Source organism: Hemibagrus wyckioides, linkage group LG08, assembly GCF_019097595.1.
Source record: "Hemibagrus wyckioides isolate EC202008001 linkage group LG08, SWU_Hwy_1.0, whole genome shotgun sequence".
Taxonomy (NCBI): Eukaryota; Metazoa; Chordata; class Actinopteri; order Siluriformes; family Bagridae; genus Hemibagrus; species Hemibagrus wyckioides.
In genome coordinates, this window is record NC_080717.1 from 21,136,596 (window position 1) to 21,156,531 (window position 19,936).

General features: G+C 41.1%; 1 protein-coding gene across 2 annotated transcripts in view; it reads left to right on the plus strand.

Annotated features, from left to right (window-relative positions):
- Positions 1-327: 327 nt before the first annotated feature.
- The window catches only part of psd2 (pleckstrin and Sec7 domain containing 2), a 40,816-nt gene continuing 21,207 nt past the window's right edge, over positions 328-19,936 (plus strand). The window contains exons 1-3 of one of the 2 annotated variants that reach the window (XM_058397115.1): positions 328-532; positions 5,330-5,777; positions 6,801-7,493. In XM_058397115.1, the coding sequence (XP_058253098.1) occupies positions 5,386-5,777; positions 6,801-7,493 (1,085 nt within the window). In that variant the 5' untranslated portion in view covers positions 328-532; positions 5,330-5,385. Of the gene's footprint in view, positions 533-5,329; positions 5,778-6,800; positions 7,494-17,878; positions 18,272-19,936 lie in introns of those variants that run through there. The other variant, XM_058397117.1, reaches the window with a different exon arrangement.

A 19,936-nucleotide genomic window follows, 5' to 3' on the forward strand; every position in this document is an offset into this window, starting at 1 on the left:
GGGGTATGCATCCACGTCTTGTTATTTGCTTCTTTTATTCACCTCAGAGATACCCACATGACTGAAATGAATGCTGAGGTACAGTTAGACAATGCATCAATATTCTATTGAAGCCACGATCTGTGGCTCGCAATATATAATTAATTGGTGAGATGGAAAGCAACAGGGCCAAAAACATCAGACTCTTCTACCAGCTTCTCATGCAGCGCAATGGAAAGACCGCGACAAACACACACACACACACACACACAAACACACACACACACAAACACACACACACACACACAGATCCACAATCAGCCGATCGCAGTCTTGGTCATGTGTAGTGTGTGAGCGCGCGCGCGCGTGTTGTGTGTTGTAACTGTGCGCGTGGGTGAGCGCTCTGTATTATTCTAGCGCGTCTCTCTCACGGAGACAGTGGGACAGCTCTGGATCGGGGATCTGAGAAAGGGAGAACATCTATCTTATATCTTATGCGGACGGAATACTCTCTGCAAAAAGGAGACACGTTTCATCTGGTCGCATTTCGCCGGTGAGCAACAATGATTTATGCTCTTTTGAGTACCTTGCTATTCACACAAATGATTCGGGGATAAAAAAGCACGAGACGAGACGTGATCGTGATCATAGTGCATGGAGCAGTGAATTGCGTTTCATAATAAGTCAACAGAACGTTGATTTTCTCTTTGGGATGCATCCTCAACCTGTGCGTTAACGTAGCCTACATAATCTTATGCTATAGCCTATTTGCTTGCAGTGGCAGTTTTTTTTTAGACCCCCCTCGTGTATCAATGCTCTGCATCAATATGCAGTGTGCTCTCCAGTCAGCTCGGTCGTTTTCTCTCTTGGTAACCGTTAAGAAAGCCGTGCCTGATTAAGATGGGGAACGAGGCTCCGTTAATAAAAGCCTCTCCGGCTCTATTTTGGAGAGGAAGAAAGCGGCGGCCGCAGTGAGAGCCTAGTGTCCCCCAGCCATGCTGTTGTCATGGTTACTGCGCCGGGAGGCTGAGAGAACATGGCTGCGTCTCAGCCGCGGACAACCTGCGCGCTTTAAGCGCATTTTACTCCACTGATGCTTGACATTAGAGTTCAATGGGTGCTCTCTCTCTCCCTCTCTTTCTCTCTCTCTCTCTCTCTCTCTCTGTCTCTCTCTCTCACACACACATACACAGGGATGCACTTTGTCAGAGAGATTGTATTGTTTTAAGCAGAGCCCTGAGGTGAGGTGAGCTGGTCTGAACAGGTGCGCAGCAGACACCATTTCACGGTAATTGTAAGGTTCACTTGCGCTATAGTCTCAATGCCGGCTTCCAGCATGTTCCAAATGATCATCCACCGTCCTTCTATAAACAGTCTTTAGCCTAATATCAGTGTGTGTGCTGTTACACGCAAGGAAAATCCAACGCGGGTCGTAAAAAGTGTGCATTTTTAAGTGTTTATTTAGCACTCCATTGTTAGACTATAACTGCGTCCCTGTCGGTTAATTCACCCAAATGAAGGCGTGAGACAGACAGCGCAGCGCCAGACGAGACACCGGCCCACCAAAAAGCCACTTTCTCTTTTTTTCCCCCCCCTGCTCACGTGGTTTGACTAAGGGAAAGCCTTAACAATAAGATTTATCCCCTGCAATGATTTAGGGAAAGAATGAATGCGAGACAACGCCGATGCAACACGACGTTTGACCTTGAAATCGGCGGAAATGACAGAACAAGGTGATTTAAGGGTCAGTTTACACGGCCCGGTGCTTCCCAGTCGCTCGTTAGTCTCCAGACATGTCAGAACTGACTGGAAATACTGCCACAATGAATGACTAATTTCTGTCATTTCATCCTAAGACGGTATTCCACACTCACCACAAAAAATCTACTGGGAAATGATATAATGCATAAGGTTGTGCTTGTGGTTAATGCCAAGACCTGGCCTTGCGTGTGTGTATATGTGTCTGGCTGCTGCTGTCGTCTTCAGACTGAAAGGGGTTAGTGGGTCATGACAGACTATGAGACTCATGATTACATGCACTACATAGAGAGAGACGGAGTAGGAGGGTGAGGTGTGCATCCTGACATGTGAGCATGCTGAGCATTCCATATTTCAGCACAATTGAGTTGTCTGGCTATGTCGGTATAACCCTGTCTGACCTCCAGCAAGACAAAACTCCACATTGTCTTTACAGAATCACAGTTCTGAGTTATATGTAAAAGGATATATTGAGCTAATTAGCAAGCCCTTTTTGCTGACTTGGGCCTTTTTTCTTCCATCAATACATAGTTTGTCTACCTCACTGCACTCTCTACTGTTTTGTATATACTGTAGATTATACATTGTCCTGGTTGGTGACCTACAGAGTAGTGACAATCCATAATCTTGGAGATTCAAGATGATCAGATTATTAAAGTATCTTCCATTGTTGGTGCATGTGGTATGTGTTGGTCTGAAAGACTCATTAGACATTCTTCTGGATGCTGGATGCTGACTAGAATTTACTTTCACAACCCTGAATCTGCAGTCTACAATACTGCAGAACATTTCCAAGTGAAAGGCTTTTCAGTAAATGTGAAGTCTTCCTTTGCTATTAATGACAATGTTTTATTCCAGAGAAGTCCATTTGGTCAAGAGTGCTTTATCAGTCCCTGCTCTGAGACTCTTTTGTTGCACTTTGTCTCTGTTGTTATACGTCATAGCACAGAATAATTCTGCATACTGAGCTCCATTCCCTAAGTAAATGGCACCTACTTTAATACAATCAATAAGGAGCCTAAAGAAAACATTAGTAGGCAATATTAAAACAGAGGGAGTGAGGGATCCTGGAGAGAACACAAACTGTGCAATACATGGCATTTTTCAAGCCCATCAGTGGACCTTTTCAAAACTATTGCCCATTTGGGACTTTTAAGCTCGATTGCTTGATTATGTCATGCTTTCTACCACTTCAGGGACCCCTGGCTTATAGCACAGCTGATGATACGCCACACATAGTCTACCTACAAATAAACACTCACCACCTACTTTATTATTTATAATTTATAAATGTAGAACCGCTCATTCTTGCCAGTCAGCCAATCATGTAGCAATAACACAGAGCATATAATCATGCACTTGCATGTCAAGCGTTTTAGTTAATGCTCACATTGAAAAACCTAAGAATAGGGAAAGATGTAAGCTTATTGACTCTGACCGTTGCATGGGCTGACAGGACAAATGTTTCAGGCAGACCATAGGATGTCAAGGGTTATTCAAATAGCCACTTATAACAACCATGGAGAGCAAACAAGCATCTCAGACCAGACAACATGGAGAACCTCGAGGTGGATGGCCTACAACAGCAGAAGACCACATCAGTTTCAGATCAGGTCTTTTCAGCTGTCCAGTTTTGGTATCAATGTATTGTTGGTCGCCGTCTCAGTATAAGGTGCTCATAATGAAGTAATAAAAGTGGTTTAACAGCCTTATTAAGCTTTATTAGATATTTATGAATATACTGGCAGTGATTACAGTGCTTTGACAAAGCTGTTGGAGTGTAGTCAATCAGTCTGTGAACAAAACCCTGTGTTCATATGTTAGTGGGCAGTGTGTGTGTGTGTTTGTGTGTGTCATTGCATGTATGTCGACAGTACAGCCCGACCAAGTGTGGTGGGCGGGAGGTTGACTGAAAGTAATTAAGGGTAATTGATCTTTCCTAAGAACCTGCTGTTCTGCTGACAGCACAGGAACTCTGTCTCATACCTATACATATACATGGCACCAGGTCCACCATGCATTATGGTCAGATTAGAGGCAAAACAAATCAAATAGTCCAATTCCACTAGACCATCATGGGCCCTGATGCAGCATACAGGACAGTTTCTCTGCTTTACGTTAGTTTTTTCTTCCTTTGTTCCTTGTCATAATATTTTTTAATCTCGTGCTTAAATATTGTGCCAGAATAGTCATTCAGTCTCTCTTCATTTCCCAGAGTAATGGTTATTTTCTATCATTGATCTGCGGGCTGCTTTGTGGTTGTGTAGAAGCGGATGCTGGATTCTGACTACATGAACATCTGCCAGTGGCTCAGCACTGGGACCTTTAGTAATGCTCTAAATAACAGCCCGCCATGCTGCGGAAATTTAGCCTGCGTGTGTATTTGGTGTATGTGTGTGTGTGGTGGTGGTGGTGGTGGTGGTGGTGTGTGTGTACATGCATTTGTGCTTTCCATGCCAAAAGCACATTTGCTATTATAGTGAAGTTTGCTGATGAAATAAGTTTGTGTATGTAATTGTGTGTGTAAGAGAGAGGATGAAAGTAACCCTTAAGAGCAAACCTTAAAGGTCATATGAAATAATTTTGTCCAGTGAGACTATGCTGATCTTGTAATCTTTACTACAAAAAAACAAAAAAACAAAAGAGAAGGAGTTACAGTACCACAGAGACAATCTGCAAGCGTGCCACTTGGACACGCAGCACCAGCGTTGTATGCTTGATTTAATCTACTTGTCATAAAACTTCAATCATGCCACGTATGTGCCAACAGAAAGGTATCGCTAAATTTCTGATTCGATTTTATTTCTTGGTTAATGCAATGGAAGTTTCCACAAAGGGCCTGGATTGAACTGGAGCTGCAGTTTTATGACTGTTTGATTGAATTAGGTCTTAGGCTTTAGATATTCTTAAACTGCAGCATGTGCGTCAGAGCTGCAGCTTCCTTCTCACCCAAGCTGCAAGAAAGGAAAGGAGGGAAAATGTCCTCTAATAAGAAAGAGAACGTCATCTTAAACATGTATTTCATTTAAATTACCTCCTGTTTTAATCTTTTTCCCCTTGATCTCCTACTTGATCTCTTGTGTCAACCAGACAAACACAGTGATGTTCACACAGTCAGATTTAGACCATGATTCGGCTGCTACAGTGACTGTAATTGCCAGACTGAGAGCTAATGCTGTCATCTGATGGACTGTATTAGACAGAATGTCTCAGTTACGCTGGAATTTTGCAAGCTCAAGGTCATTTTTTTTTTTATATGTGCTATATACGGACATGAATGGCGAGAATCCAACACTGAATGAAGTGCAGTGCTTGTATGTTAATTCATCTAACATGTGTTTGAGTGTATAACTTTATACCCACTCTTGTGCATGATTTGATTTTCAGACTTACAAAAAAATTGTTAAAAAGGACTCACATCACATTAGCACTTTTTGACTAGCACCACAGTTTCGGAATAGATGAGACACATCTATTTTTAATTTGATGTGAGGAGAAGAACCGCATGCTTCTTCATCCATTCGTCTTTAAATATTCCGTATTCGTTTATTCAGTCTGTATTCCTCATCCCCCTAAATTTCTCTTCTTACAGCTGTAACTTTTGACTCCTACCTGGACTGCCAGCTAACCGTGATTAAAGAGGTCACCATGAGCCAGGAGGGGCAGGATGACCCCCTCCACATAGATGCCCCACCTCCAACCACACCGCCAGAGCCACAGCAGGTTACAGGCAGCCCTGAGACTGTAAGTGTGGAAAAAGATACAGAGGAGACTGGAATTCAGGAGGATGCTGCAGAGAAAAAGGATGCAGGAGAAACAGAAACATTGTCAGAAGATGCAGGCCCAGATGAGAGAAATAAGGATAGACTGACTAATGGAGCTGAGGAAGAGGAGCGGAGAAAAGAGGAAGAGCAGGTCAAAGATGATGCTGGGAAGAATGGGGAGACGGAGCACAGCAACGGAGATATCACTGAGTGTGAAGGCTGTGATGAGTCCCTGCCTCAGTTAGAGGATTCAGCAGAACCTCAGCACACTGTAAGGTTAGTAATCTAATTATGTATAGATTTATAGCAGCTCACCACAGAACAGATTTGGATTGTCCTATAACTTGGACAAATTGTTCTTGCAGCATATATATTATTGTGAATGGTAGACAGGGCATCACAATGTAAAACTTTGTACCTTTTAACCTTTCATTCAGGTTTGTTATTCCTTTAGTTAAGGCATTCTAGGTCTTAATTTTTAGACCTTTTTTTCCAGAACATATTTGGTGCTGTTCTCCTCACATGCGTCATATTTAGGACAAGTTGTCTTTAGATGTCTCACATCACTTCAGAAAGCTCTGCCTCTCTAGCTAGTATTCAGCGGTTCTAGCCTAGGAGCCTGTGTTTAGTCTAGCCTATGTTTTGGGGCGTGGATTTTGGGTTTCACAGCAGCTATTTTTAGTTGCTGACTATAAAATTACAGAATATATCTTAATGATGTACATTAGTGTGACATATCTGTACTATATCTGTTCTGACAGGGCAGATAAATAAGGACAGATTCAGTTAGAGGGTCTTTGAGGGTCAGCCCTGTCAAAAAAAAGTAGAAAGTTTCCTTCTCAAACCATATGATCGAGAAACCATGCATAAATATATATAGACGTCAGTAAATGAGAGTTGTGCTTGTGGAGATATTTTGGAGCCAAACAGAAGGCAGGGAGTTATTACATGTGTTTCTGTTGAGCAGTGCAGTGTTGTCAGAGGTGGGCTGTAACACGTGTGTGAGAGGATGGTGGAGAAAGATATTTTAGGGCTGAGTGGCAGGGGAGCTGTCCTGAATGAGGCTCTACTCTGCTGGGATTCTGCTGCTCTTGATGCATGAGTGTGACAGCAGTGCTGCTAAAGATAGGAGACACACACACACACCATCCTGCATTGCCATTGCTGCCGTGTGACAGCCAGACGTTCATTTGCATAAGATGCTATATAGTTGGAATTTCATGTAGTGCAGTGGATTTTCAGGAGGCATAGTGGACTATGATATGCTGATGTACATGCTGAATGTGTGTATGAATGCAGTTTGCAGAACGGTACCGGAGAGGACAGTGAAGGACAGGAGGAAGAGCAAGACTGTGAGAAAGAGCCAGGGCAGGGGAACCTGGATGCATTCAGTTCCACCTTCGAGCTTTCAGTCGAAGAGGCTGACGCGGAGGTAGAGGGAGAAGATGAGCCACTAAACCAGGACAGCTTTAGCTCAGCGTTCGAGCGCATTGTTGAGCAGGTCGGTGAGTCCACAACAGTTGAGGAGGAGGAGGAGGAGGAGGAGGACGACGGTGAGGACGAGCGCGACAGGACTAAGGAGAGCCAGGACGGTTTCAGCTCTACGTTCGAACGCATTGTGGAGTCGGAACTGCTGAGGGGCGGGACCTGCTACAGCAGCCTGGACTCGCTGGACGTGCTGTCCCTCACGGACGAGACGGACAGCTGCGTGAGCTTCGAGGCACCGCTCACGCCACTTATCCAGCAGAGGGTACTGACGGGGCCTGAGCCCCCAGAGCTGGAGCTGGAGACTGTGCAGGAGAGTGCCGAGACGCAGGAGGGGGAGGGAGATGGGGATGAAGCTGGATCAGACAGTCCCCTCCACACCTCCATCCCAGGCAGCAGGTCTGAAAATGTGCTGAGCCAGCCAGCACAGTGGAGCATTCCCAATGGATTCCACAATGATCTGGCAGGCAACATACAAAAGACAGCAATCCTCCCCAGCTCTGTCAGGTAAGTGTGTGTATGTGTGTGTTTGTTGTGTGTGTGTTATGCCAGGTGTCCCTGCTGTCTTTAAAACAACAAGCTAATTTAATGGTGACTGGCCACCTGTGACAGTAAATAGGAAGTGGGACTAGTGACGGCGCTGGTTTCAGCTGACAGGCGGTACGGACCAATTATATCACTTCCTTTTGGCCAGTGGATACTTGGAAGACACATTTGCAAAGGATTTCTGGGGAAAAGAAGGTAGAAAACAAGAAAAAAACCCACAAATCATAGACAACTCCATCAGATTCTTACAGTAAAGTGTTAATAAAAAGTATAATATTAGTATGATAGTGGGGATCATAATTTATTGCTGACATACCCTATGGTATTTGAAATATTGTACAAAAGCAATCTTCTTATTAAAGAGTGTGATTAGAATGGATCCATTCAGTATCCACATTATTCATATTAAAATACAGAAAGCTGTTCTTACTATTCTGGTAAATATGATGGAGCTTGTTCTCTAAACATCACATTTCTCACATTACACACATCTCTAAACAACAGCTTTTTGAGATACACAAAGTATGGCCATGCTTGTGGATGTAATAACAGAATATTCAGTTTCTCTAGAAAAAGCTAACATGGTAGAAAATGACTCTAAAGTATTCAAGGCTTGTTAAATGTTGCCAATGGACTTTGAGTTACCTTGTTTTAAAATATATATATATATCCAAAATTTTCCCCCACTAGTCAATGTCTAGCTCAATGGTGGATTGTCTGTAGTGGCAGCCCCACCTCACCATGTAACAGTGGTTAATTGTTATAAAACCCTTATTCTCAGCTAAAATTCCATAGAAATTAAATTACTTATTTTGAGTAAATATTGATTGTCACTTGAGCAGCCAATGTTCTATTGATTTATTCACCTTGCTAGATGTTGCACAATTGCAAGGCTAGGAAGCACACTGTGCCATTTAGCTCCCTGGAGTTATAATTGCACCTAGTGGTCAGACATGGCACATGCAACAAGTGCAAATATAAGCCTACTGAGTTGATCACTTCCGTTTCCCTGTGAACAAGGAGAGTACTGACCTGCTTCCCATACATGAGCTCACAGATGCTTGCAATTGGTTACTGTTGTTCTGATAGACAGCGGAGAGAGATACGCAATCCTTCCACTTAGAGAGAAGGGCCAGTTATGCTGTCTTGAACAGCTGGCTACAGATATTGGATACAGGATATTGGAGAAAGCATTTTTTTCAATACATTTGAAAAATATCATTATGTACCATTGTGTTTTCATAACTCTGTTGTTATTCACTGAAACAATTAACTGCACAGTGGTTTCATTTACTCTCTTTTCTCTGGACCCAGTTTCCCATAACATGCCTGCATGATTCATCAAAGCTCTATTAGCGAACATAAAAGATTATGATGCATATTGTGTATCAATGTCTTGTTTGTTTTGTCACCTACACCTAGAAGTAAATCCAGAATATTCTAAATAATAGAAGTTTTCCCTGCTAGTCCTCTTGTGCTAAGACAGATTATTGCTAAAACGATCTGAATGATCCTGGTTCCAAGGTGCCACCGAAGCTGTAACTGGATTGCTGAAATTTGTCCAATTCTGACCAGTAGATGGCATGCAGAGTCCAGTTAAGACTTTTCTCATTTGCTGACCAAAATGTTGAATTAGCTGGCTTTGATTAAGCTATTTATCCAGCTGAGGTGTAGATGTAACATTCCTGAGACACACAGAGCTGCGTACAACAATTGATCTCAACAGAATGGTTAGAACATATGCTAGATATTTCCACTTCAGGAAATCCAAAAGCACGAGAATACATATTGTAGTCCAACATTAGTGGACTTAATGTTCTCTCCTGCTGTTCTGGATAAGATGAGTTTGGGATGGAGGCTTGGGCTGGCTTTACTCTGCCTGAATTTGACTGGGAGCCAGAACGAAGGAGTGGAAAGAATTTCGACTGCTAAGAGAGAGCTACTAAAACCAAGGCCCTGTGCTGCAGTAGATATGTTTCTCAAAAAGATTTTCTTGTCAGGCATCTGTCTTGGTTTCTCAAGGGGACTCCCTTCTCTCTCTCTCTCTCTCTCTCTCTCTCTCTCTCTCTCCCTCTCTCCCATCGTCCGTCTGGAATGCTAAGCAGCAGATGTTGCTGTTTATTCTTTCCCCCTCTTTTTAAACGACTAGAAGCTTCCTGTCCCCTAAGTGCGGGCTGAATGAGGCATTGTTTTTGAAAGAGTGACATCATCGCCTTTGGCTTTCCTCTTGCATGGCAGGAGTCCTGCTCTAAATTTCACTCACATTGTTTGGCCCAAACTGCTGCAAGCCTCATCAGCGCATTAACCTTCATTGCTCCATTAGTCTACTAGAGATCATCTAGATCACTTTTCACAGACCGTGGGGGGCTAACGCTTTCTTAATGTGGTATCTGCTAACGTGTGAGCTGGACATATGGAAAAGGCTATATTTTAGATCGCTTTTTTTGTTAGCTATCTTCATTATTGCGAGATTCTTCACTGGTTACATGTGCTGGTAATCAGCAGCTCGACTGTGCATTAGAGAAAACTGCACAGTGACTAGAAGCTTGATGGGAGAATAGTCCTTGTCTCTAACACTTGATTCCATTGATTTTGTTTGCTCTGTTGTGTATGCGCCAAGGCTGCTGGGCATCTTGGTTCTACAGCGCCTTTCATTTTATTCATCACGAGTATGTGGTTTTTCATATACTTCAAATCCAAGCCCTAATATGAGTCCATTTAGGTCATGTAGCTTAGCTACAGCCACATATGACTTTCAGTGCAAACAAAACTCCTTGTACTTTTAAAGATTAAACAGGAAAATAAATTGTAAGGTGTACAGGTGTAAAGAATTTAAATATAAAATCACAATTTTAATAATTTATGGAAGTATTTGCTGCATTCGACACACACTAGAGCCTTACTAAGCTGTGCAACATATTTCCTGAGTTTTTAATGATGCAAGTTTCTTTTTTTTCTTTGCACACTGCAGCTTGATGTATATTTCAGAAATTTGACACTTACTTCAGAGAGTATTTGAGCAAGAGAGCTGTTAATTTGGTAGTCTCTCAGTTCCTCAAGTCTCAAGTCTTCTAAAAATCACAGGCTGTGTATCTACCAATCCTCAACTTCAGACATTATAGTGTTTGTGTGTGTATGTGTGGGGCCAAGTTTTCATTCCTCAGTGGGGACTAAATGTCCTCACAGCGATAGGAATATCTGCCAGACATGACCTTGACCCCGCTGGTCACTATGAGGAAAACTGATTTCCTTTTTTATTCTTTTCTTCAGTGCAAAAAAAAAAGAGCAGAAAGGTTTTCATGTGGTCATTTAATGTGTGGTCAGTGTTAGAACGATGTGTAGACTTATCTAGCTCTACAGATAATTATTATTGTAGTAGATTCTCAAAAGGTTGGTGAGACAAATTTGTGTGTGTGTGTCTGTGTTGAAAGCAGTGATTTCTGATTAGGGAATTTAGCCACAGAAACCACCAAAGCACACCCTCTTCCTGTCATCTTGGGATCAATCAGTTCATTTTGAAAGGCCTGAAGAGCTCTCAGTACACTTCATTACCCTTGAATTGAAATTGACCTCTGAGTTTATATTTGATTACTGTGTACAACCTACAGTGGCTCAAACACATTGGACAGCATTCAGACAGGCCCTCAGCCAGTTTTCTGTGGCTTTTCCTGCTTTAAGTGTGAGCTTTCTAAGCGTCCAATCTCTTTCCTTTTTTTTTGCTCCCTTTTTTCCCTTTTCCACCCTCCCCCTCCCTCTTTTCTATATATTTTCCTCTCCTTTCTATATCCTTTCCTCTTGTCTTTTTGCATCTCCTTCCCTGTCATCTCTTCTGTGCTTTTGACAGCCACTGTCTGTCTATAATTCTTATTCTCCTGGGGTGTTCTTTTGTGCCAACCACACACACACACACACACACAAATATATATATGCATACACACAGACAGACACATCCAGCCTAGCTCAGTCGTGGTTATATGTGTGTGGGGCATCAGCTGTAAGCAATCTATTCCAGAACCTCTCTCTCTGTCTCTCTCTGCCTCTCTCTCTCTTTCACACACACACACACACACACACACACACGCACGCACATACAACATTACTTCATGAATTGTGAAATTAGCATTTGTTTCTTTCTCATTATAAAACAGTATCACTCTGTAGTTAAAGCACTGGTGTGAGAGGTTTAAGAAATATTAAATACTAAAGCAATGCTGCGGGTAAACTATTCTACAGGTTTACTCCAATGGACTGTCTACACTCTCCTGTTAAAATAGCTGGGTATGTTTTTGTGATTAAAAAAATCAAACCAAGATGAGAACTTTTACCATCTTTAATATAATATAGCAACCAACAGAATTCCAGTAGAACAATAAATAGATAAATAAATAAAACATACATAAAAAAGAAAAATAGAAAATGAATAAAAAAAGATGAAAAAAGAACAAACAAACAAAAAAAACAACCCTGCTTTCATAAGTGTCCACAGTCCTTAAATAATATTTTGTTAAAGCACAATTTGCTTGTAATACACAATTTACACCAATCAGGCATAACATTATGAGCACTGAGAGGTGAAGTGAATAACACTGATGATCTCCTCATCATGGCTCCTGTTAGTGGGTGGGATATATTAGGCAGCAAGTGAACATTTTGTCCTCAAAGTTGATGTGTTAGACGCAGGAAAAATGGGCAAGTGTAAGGATTTGAGCGAGTTTGAGAAGGGCCAAATTGTGATGGCTAGACGACAGGATCTCCAAAACTGCAGCTCTTGTGGGGTGTTCCCGGTCTGCAGTGGTCAGTATCTATCAAAAGTGGTGAACCGGGGACAGGGTCTTGGGTGGCCAAGGCTCATTGATGCACCTGGAGAGCAAAGGCTGGCCCGTGTGGTCTGATCCAACAGACGACCTACTGTTGGTCAGTTTGTTGAATAAGTTAATGCTGGTTCTGATTGAAAGGTGTCAGAATACACGGTGCATGACGGGTCAGGACTGTTTTGACTGCAAAAGGGGGACCAACACAATATTAGGTCATAATGTTATGCCTGATTTGTGTAGTCTTTTAGAGTAAGAGTCTACCAGCCATTTTATTCCACTCTACTGAATTACCAGGAGATCTTCTGTGCACGGGCCTCTGCAAGTTATTCCACAGGTTTTTGATTCGATTTCAATCTGGGCTTTGACTGGGCCATTCCAAAACATTTATCTTCTTCTGCAGCAGCTCCTTTGTTGACTTGGACTTCAAATTGTTTTTCAAATTTTTCATGTTCAGCTGTCTAACTGAGGCCTGCCTCTTTAGTGCCAGAGGCCTGTAAGTTTTGGTCCAAAATCGATTAGTATTTGGAGCGGTCCATGATTCTTTCCATTTTGAGTCCAGCTGAAGCAGCCCTGTAGCATGACACTACCACCAACCTGCTTCACCATGGCTATCGTTTTCGTTAAGTGATAATCTTGTTATTGCACCAAAGATATCTTTTAGAATCATCCCCAAAAATTTCAAGCTTGGTTTCATCAGACACATTTTGAAACATGATTTGGCAAAATTTAGATGGGCTTGGATGTTTTTTCTTGAGAAGAATGCAATAGATTTTTGGCACATGCAGGAAGTCAGCAGGACTTGCCAGATATCCTTACAGCTCCTTTAATGTTGCAGTAGGTCTCTTGGCTGCGTATCTAGTAAGTTTTCGCCGTTTTTGTCTGTTCTTGCTAACATCACTGTGGCTCATTTTTTGATTACGGCTTTTATAATTTTCTGTGGTATGTCTAATATTTTGGAAATCCTTTGTACCTCTCTCCCGATTGATATCTTTCAAGAGCAAAATCCTACAGCAGCCAGAAAAAAAACAAGAAGATGTCAAGAAAATACACCAGTTTATTATTTCGGGTTAATCAGAATCACATCAGTGATGACAGGTGTATGATAATTACATTTAAATACGAGATTGAATATGATTGTGATGGTTAATTTTGAGCACAGACACACTTAAGCAAACAGATGAATCTACATATGTTTTTTTCTTTTCTTTCCTGAAACAATTATATGTTGTTTTTCATCTGGATTTTGCTAAGTTTCTGGCTGGTGCATTTCCACAATTAAATATGACTAATTATGACTGTTTTTCCTATTCCCTACCTCAGGGATCTCTAAACTTCTTTAAAAAGAATATCTAATAAAAATTGCAGCAAGCTATTAAATTTTATTCCCTGATTTTAATAAAGACAGAGTTGAGGGTGCATCATATTCAAGCAGAAATACATAATTATTAGTCCCCCATGTCCCTTTATCTCCTCTTTCTAAAAGGCAAATGGTAGCCGAAGAGAAAAAAAAGAATTGAATAAATAAATATATAAATAAACCCTTTTTATGTAAATTATTCATCTACATAAAATCATCTTGTTTTAAAATAAAAGAAATGTCTAATTATCTTTTAAATGAGTCATGCTTAATTCCAGTACAGCCCCATCATTTCAGTTTAGTATTAGCTATAGGATTTACACTGACCAGGCATAACATTATGACCACCTTCCTAATATTGTGTTGGTCCCCCTTTTGCTGCCAAAACCGCTCTGACCCGTCCTGCACTGTGTATTCTGACACCTTTCTATCAGAACAAGCATTAACTTCTTCAGCAATCTGAGCAGCAGTAGCTCGTCTGTTGATTCGGATCATACGGGTCAGTCTTCGTTCCCCCACGTGCATCAGTGAGCCTTGACCGCCCATGACCCTGTCGCTGGTTCACCACTGTTTCTTCGTTGGACCACTTTTGATAGATACTGTCCACTGCAGACCGGGAACACCCCACAAGAGCTGCAGTTTTGGAGATGCTCTGATCCAGTCGTCTAGCCATCACAATTTGGCCCTTGTCCAACTTGTTCAAATTCTTACACTTGTCCATTTTTCCTGCTTCTAACACATCAACTTTGAGGACAAAATGTTCACTTGCTGCCAAATATATCCCACCCACTAACAGGTGGTGACATGGCAAGGACAGACATATAAGGAACCATATCGGGAACAAATCCTCCAGCAGAGGATTGTTGGAATTTTGATATTAATGTGTAATTCAATAAAGTCGGACGGCAATCTGGTCAATCATTCAGAGGCAAGCCAGAGAGTGATGGTTGCCTTAAAAATATACAGGATGTACTCCAGATTCTGACCAGAATTACGTGTGTGTGTGTGTATACTGTATGTATGTGTGAAGATGGATTGCTGTCACTGCCTTTGTTCCCTGCTGTTAAATCTCCTCGGTTTTCTAGTACTTTGCAGCCTGTGTGCTGAGTTTTGGCTCAATCTAATAATAGCTCCATTCCGTCTGTGTCAGACGCATCATTACAGCACTGCAGAGTGAAATAGCGCTCGAGACCCAGGCATCTCACACTGCATGTTTTATGTTGGAGGGTGATGAAAGCCACTGAAAACATTGGAACTGTTACAGATTAACAGGACAGCTTTGCTTTTTTTTGCTTTTTTTTTTAATAAAGGCTGTGAGTTTGATGCTGATAAAGAATTTATGCAGTAACTACTGATGATGATAATGATGATGAGCATAGCTAGGGAAGATTGGAATATTGAAATTTGTAAGCAGGGATGTGATAGGAAGAGAAATTAGAACTAGAAATGTATTTTCATAGCTTTGTTCATGACACAGATTTTCCCAATGCAGCTTAACAGTGGGAGAGAAAAACTGCCAGAGATGGAGATCAGGAGAAAGAGGACTCAGCAGGGGGAGCTCATCATATTCTCTCTTGCTCTAGGAATCATAAGTTGTTTTTATACCACAATTCTAAATCATAAGGAATATAAATCAATGGTTAATGATAGGAAATTAGTGTATTCATTAGTTATATACCTTTAAGGTTTAATTTTAACTGTGGATGGTTACTGTACTTTATTTTATGTCTTATTAACTTCAGGAGAGCCTGGTGAGCGATGGTGGCTCAAAAGCAAGTGTTGACCGTAACTAACTTCTTGTTGTTAACAGCCGAATGAGATTTATCATAAAGGTAAACAGTTAAAAGCGTGGTTTTGTTTGTTGATAAATTACACCACCTAGCTTGCTATTTCTGCTATTCCCTACTTAATATAAGTCTAGTATAATAATACAAAATAAAATGTAAACTGAATTGTCTTGAAACAAAAGCACAGATGTATATTAAAAGATCACATCTTGTAGGAATCGGCTATAATGCCGTTCTAGGTGTTGAACAACATTGCAGATTTTCTGGGAAGCTAGCAAGGTAATAAAATTAGCAAAATGTCATTATGTGTTGTGTTTGTAGGTCTTAGTTAGTAAGCTAGGTAAAACAAATGCTGCATTTTTGTCTTATTAAATTCAAGAAAGAGAAAATGAGAGGCTGGTACTGCAGTAACATAAGTGATAACTCATTTTTGCTGATGCGCCATAACAATAAATATAACTATAAATGTCTCATCATGTACTTTATTGGATCCATTTTTAAATAATCTGCTACGCTATAAGTGGACTAAAACCCTTCAGGACATGCTGTTATAGCATATGCCATACTGTCATTGATTTATTTCTTGTAATAGCAAGCTTTGTTGTGTTTTATTCCTTACAAAGTTAAAGGAAAGTCAAATCTGTCAGTGCTGTAAAAGGTTTTTTTTTATTGAACTGTAAGAAATAAGCTTACTGTCTCCCTGTCCTGCTGCCTATCTCTCCGACCGCACCCTCTCAGTATATCTCTGTGATGATGCACACACCCAAAGAATATCAACAGAAGAGAACATGCTGTGATGTGCCTCACATTGATAGACATCAGACATCAGTCTGATATCAGTCACATCAGTGTGTGTCATACACGTGTCTGTGTAAGTCCATGCCTTAGAGGTTACTTGAAGTGTCTCCTCTTGCTGCATAAAATACTGCTAAATGGATTTTTTTTTTTTCTGAAAATAAGAAACACCGCTAAAGGGAAACTCAGACTTTGAGCAGCAGTGGGCAGAGCCTGCACCTTGGGCCGGGCATGTTGCAGCTTCTCTGGGTGATTTCATTTTAAAATACTGTTCCTGCCATGGCTTTATCATCAGTGCTTTCTTCATGCAGCTCCAGAAAAGAAGCCTGAGACTCTCTTTCAGTGCAGTGTGCATACAGTAACGTCTCTTTGTCCCAATTATAAAAGACACTGCTAAAGTGACCTTGGTGCTCCAGGGCTTGTAGCCAGATCTGCACTCAAACAGCGGAAATAAGACAGCATGTTAAACCCTCCAGGTCATTCACTGAAAGCCTGCAAGCCATCTGAGCCCACACTCCTCCCCTTTCCTCTCTTTAGTGTTGCCAGATTGCGGACATTTCACCTGTGGCTCTTACTTTTTCCCTGAAATATGTGGCGATTGTATTGGAATTGACAATATAGTATTTTATTTCTAGTATATTTTAGATATATCTTGTGGTCATAAGATGAGGTCATAGACTAAAGACATCACAAAATCAATACATTTTTTTTGTGAGCCTGACTTATACAACATCCTATCAAACTTGCATGTGTAAAAGTAACTAATAGCTAGGGTCAGCAGACCAAACCATTTTACTAATTGAGAAAGTTCTAACTTGTATGATGAGTTGCAATTCTGATTGTCAGCCTGCAGTGAAATAGAAAGGTATTAGGGGGGATATGGTATCTTAACAAAGCCCTTAATGCTCAGTTGTATAAAATGAGATATAAATGTAAGTCGCTCTGGATGAGGGCATCTGCCAAATGCCAGAAATATAAATGTCTGAATGATGGGTGAAGTGAATAACACTCCTCATCGTGGCACCTGTTAGTGGGTGGGATATATTAGGCAGGACGTGAACATTTTGTCCTCAAAGTTGATGTGTTAGAAGCAGGAAAAATGGACAAGCGTAGGGATTTGAGAGAGTTTGACAAAGGGCCAAATTGTGATGGCTAGACGACTGGATCAGAGCATCTCCAAAACTGCAGCTCTTGTGGGATGTTCCCGGTCTGCAGTGGTCAGTATCTAGCAAAAGTGGTCCAAGGAAGGAACAGTGGTGAACCAGCGACAGGGTCATGGGCGGCCAAGGCCCAGTGATGCACGTGGGGATCGAAGGCTGGCTGATCCGCTCCAACAGACGAGCTACTGTTGCTCAAATTGTGAAGAAGTTAATGCTGGTTCTGACAGAAAGGTGTCAAAATACACAGTGCATGACGGGTCAGGGCAGCAAAAGCAAAATATTAGGCATAATGTTATGCCTGGTCGCCGTGTGTGTGTTATGGGTGTTATGTAAATCACTCCGAATTAAACTTTGCCTTTGTCCACCAGTGATGAAGCAGTGACTTGCAACATACTGGAAACTTTCTAACCAATCTGGCAACATAGTGTGAGTGTAGTGAGGCTCGGTTGGTCGATCTAGGCAGAGCCGGATAAACGCGTCAATTCTGCGCTTCATATCGCGCTTATAAACTTTCTGTACCTCGAATTTGTTCATGTACTGTAAAAACCTCGCTCTCTGTGTTAGTGTGTGAATGTTGTCGTGTATGCCTGTGTATCCGCCTCTGTCTGACACTGACTGTGGAAACTATATATCTTTCTTTCTTTCTTTTCTTTCGGTTTTTTTTGGAAAGCCTGTGATTTGTTAGCGGAGATCCCGCTCTCGGCTTGATCGCATTTCCATGCCGCTGTAACACACTGACCATGGCTCTGTTAGTGTGTGATCTGCGCTGAAACGCCATGTGGAAAGAGGAGTACGATGTTCATTTCCACTTTCTGCTCGACCTCCTGTAAGTACATCCTGTAAAAACCAGCACTCTTTCACTTAGCCATGTAGGAGTCTCCCAATATCTATAGGAGCGGTCTCAAATGTTTTTTTGTTTTTTTTTATTATTATTCCTGAACTTTCTATTGACACACTTCATTGTGTTGATAAGGGTGATTCAATTCAATAGAATCTATTTATAGCGTTGCCAGATTGTGATTTTTATTCCCCTTTACATTTTATTCCATTCATAGCTGCCATGGCAACAACTAGTCATTAATTAATAATAAAGATGCGGGTATAGATCAGTGCCGGAAATGAAAAAGGAAGTGTAGAAACTGGTTTCACCTCCTCTATAGTCTGTAGAATACCTTTAATAGTTTTCCAGCCACCATTGTAGAATGTCCAATGGAAATGCATTACCCCTGCTGATCAGATTGTATTTGGTAGACAGTGTGTATGGCACTGGGAAGGTGTGATTGATTGATTGATAGATAGATAGATAGATAGATAGATAGATAGATAGATAGATAGATAGATAGATAGATAGATAGATAGATAGATAGATAGATAGATAGATAGATAGATAGATAGATAGATAGATAGATAGATAGATAGATAGATAGAGTCAATAAAGATTCAAGAAGCTTTATTGTCATTTCCAGCACATATAGCTGACGCAGTACATAGTGAACCCTGGTGCTACATAACATACAACAAAGTTTAAACACAAAGAACACAGAGCTAGATGGATGGATGGATAGATAGATAGATAGATAGATAGATAGATAGATAGATAGATAGATGGAGATAATTTTACTTGTCCTCAGAGAGGAAATTCATTTTTACAGAGGATGCATATATAACACAAAGACAACTACATATCACATATGAACTTGTCACTATACATTCAAAACACATGCAAGAGCTTAAGATGATGGCTGATTTCCTATGTCTTTAATGCACGTATAGCTGTAGGAACAAAACTCTTACTAAAGATAGTCCTCCTACGCATAGGTAGTCTATACCTACGGCCAGATGGAAGGGGAATGAAATACCGATGGAGTAGGTGATCTTGAGCATTAAGGATTATATGTGCTTTCCGAAGTGACAGAGTCTGATAAATTTGGAGTAGGAATACCAATAATCTTACTAGCCAAATGAGGTATCTTTAAACGTTTGTTCTTATTAACAGATGTAAGCAAATGTAAGAAAGAAATGGCACCATACATAAGACCTGGCTCAGTTTACTGCTTGAGTTTACGGAAAACTGTAAGTCTCTGTTGTCAGCACTTGTAGATACCTAAAACATGCTGATTAAAGTTGAGATGATCATCCAACATAATGCTCCACCCTTTCAGTCGTCTCTCCGTTTAGTCTGTTAGGCAAAGCGGTGATGCTGGGATTTTTAAAACACCATAGCATCACTGGTAGATTTGAGAAACACAAATGGTCTCCCAACCACATTATCCAGCTATTAGAACAGCCCTCATGTGATCAGAAGCTGACAAAAGGAAAATGATTAACACACACACTGTGCATGGAAATAAAAATCTATCAATAGTATCTGATTATACAACCACGGTTTGGACAACATGATCAGTGTGTGTAATAAAACGAGCTGAATTTGTCAGCAGGCGTTGATTAGTTTTCAGCAGCATTGTTGGCTATAATTCCAATCTCAGGTCTA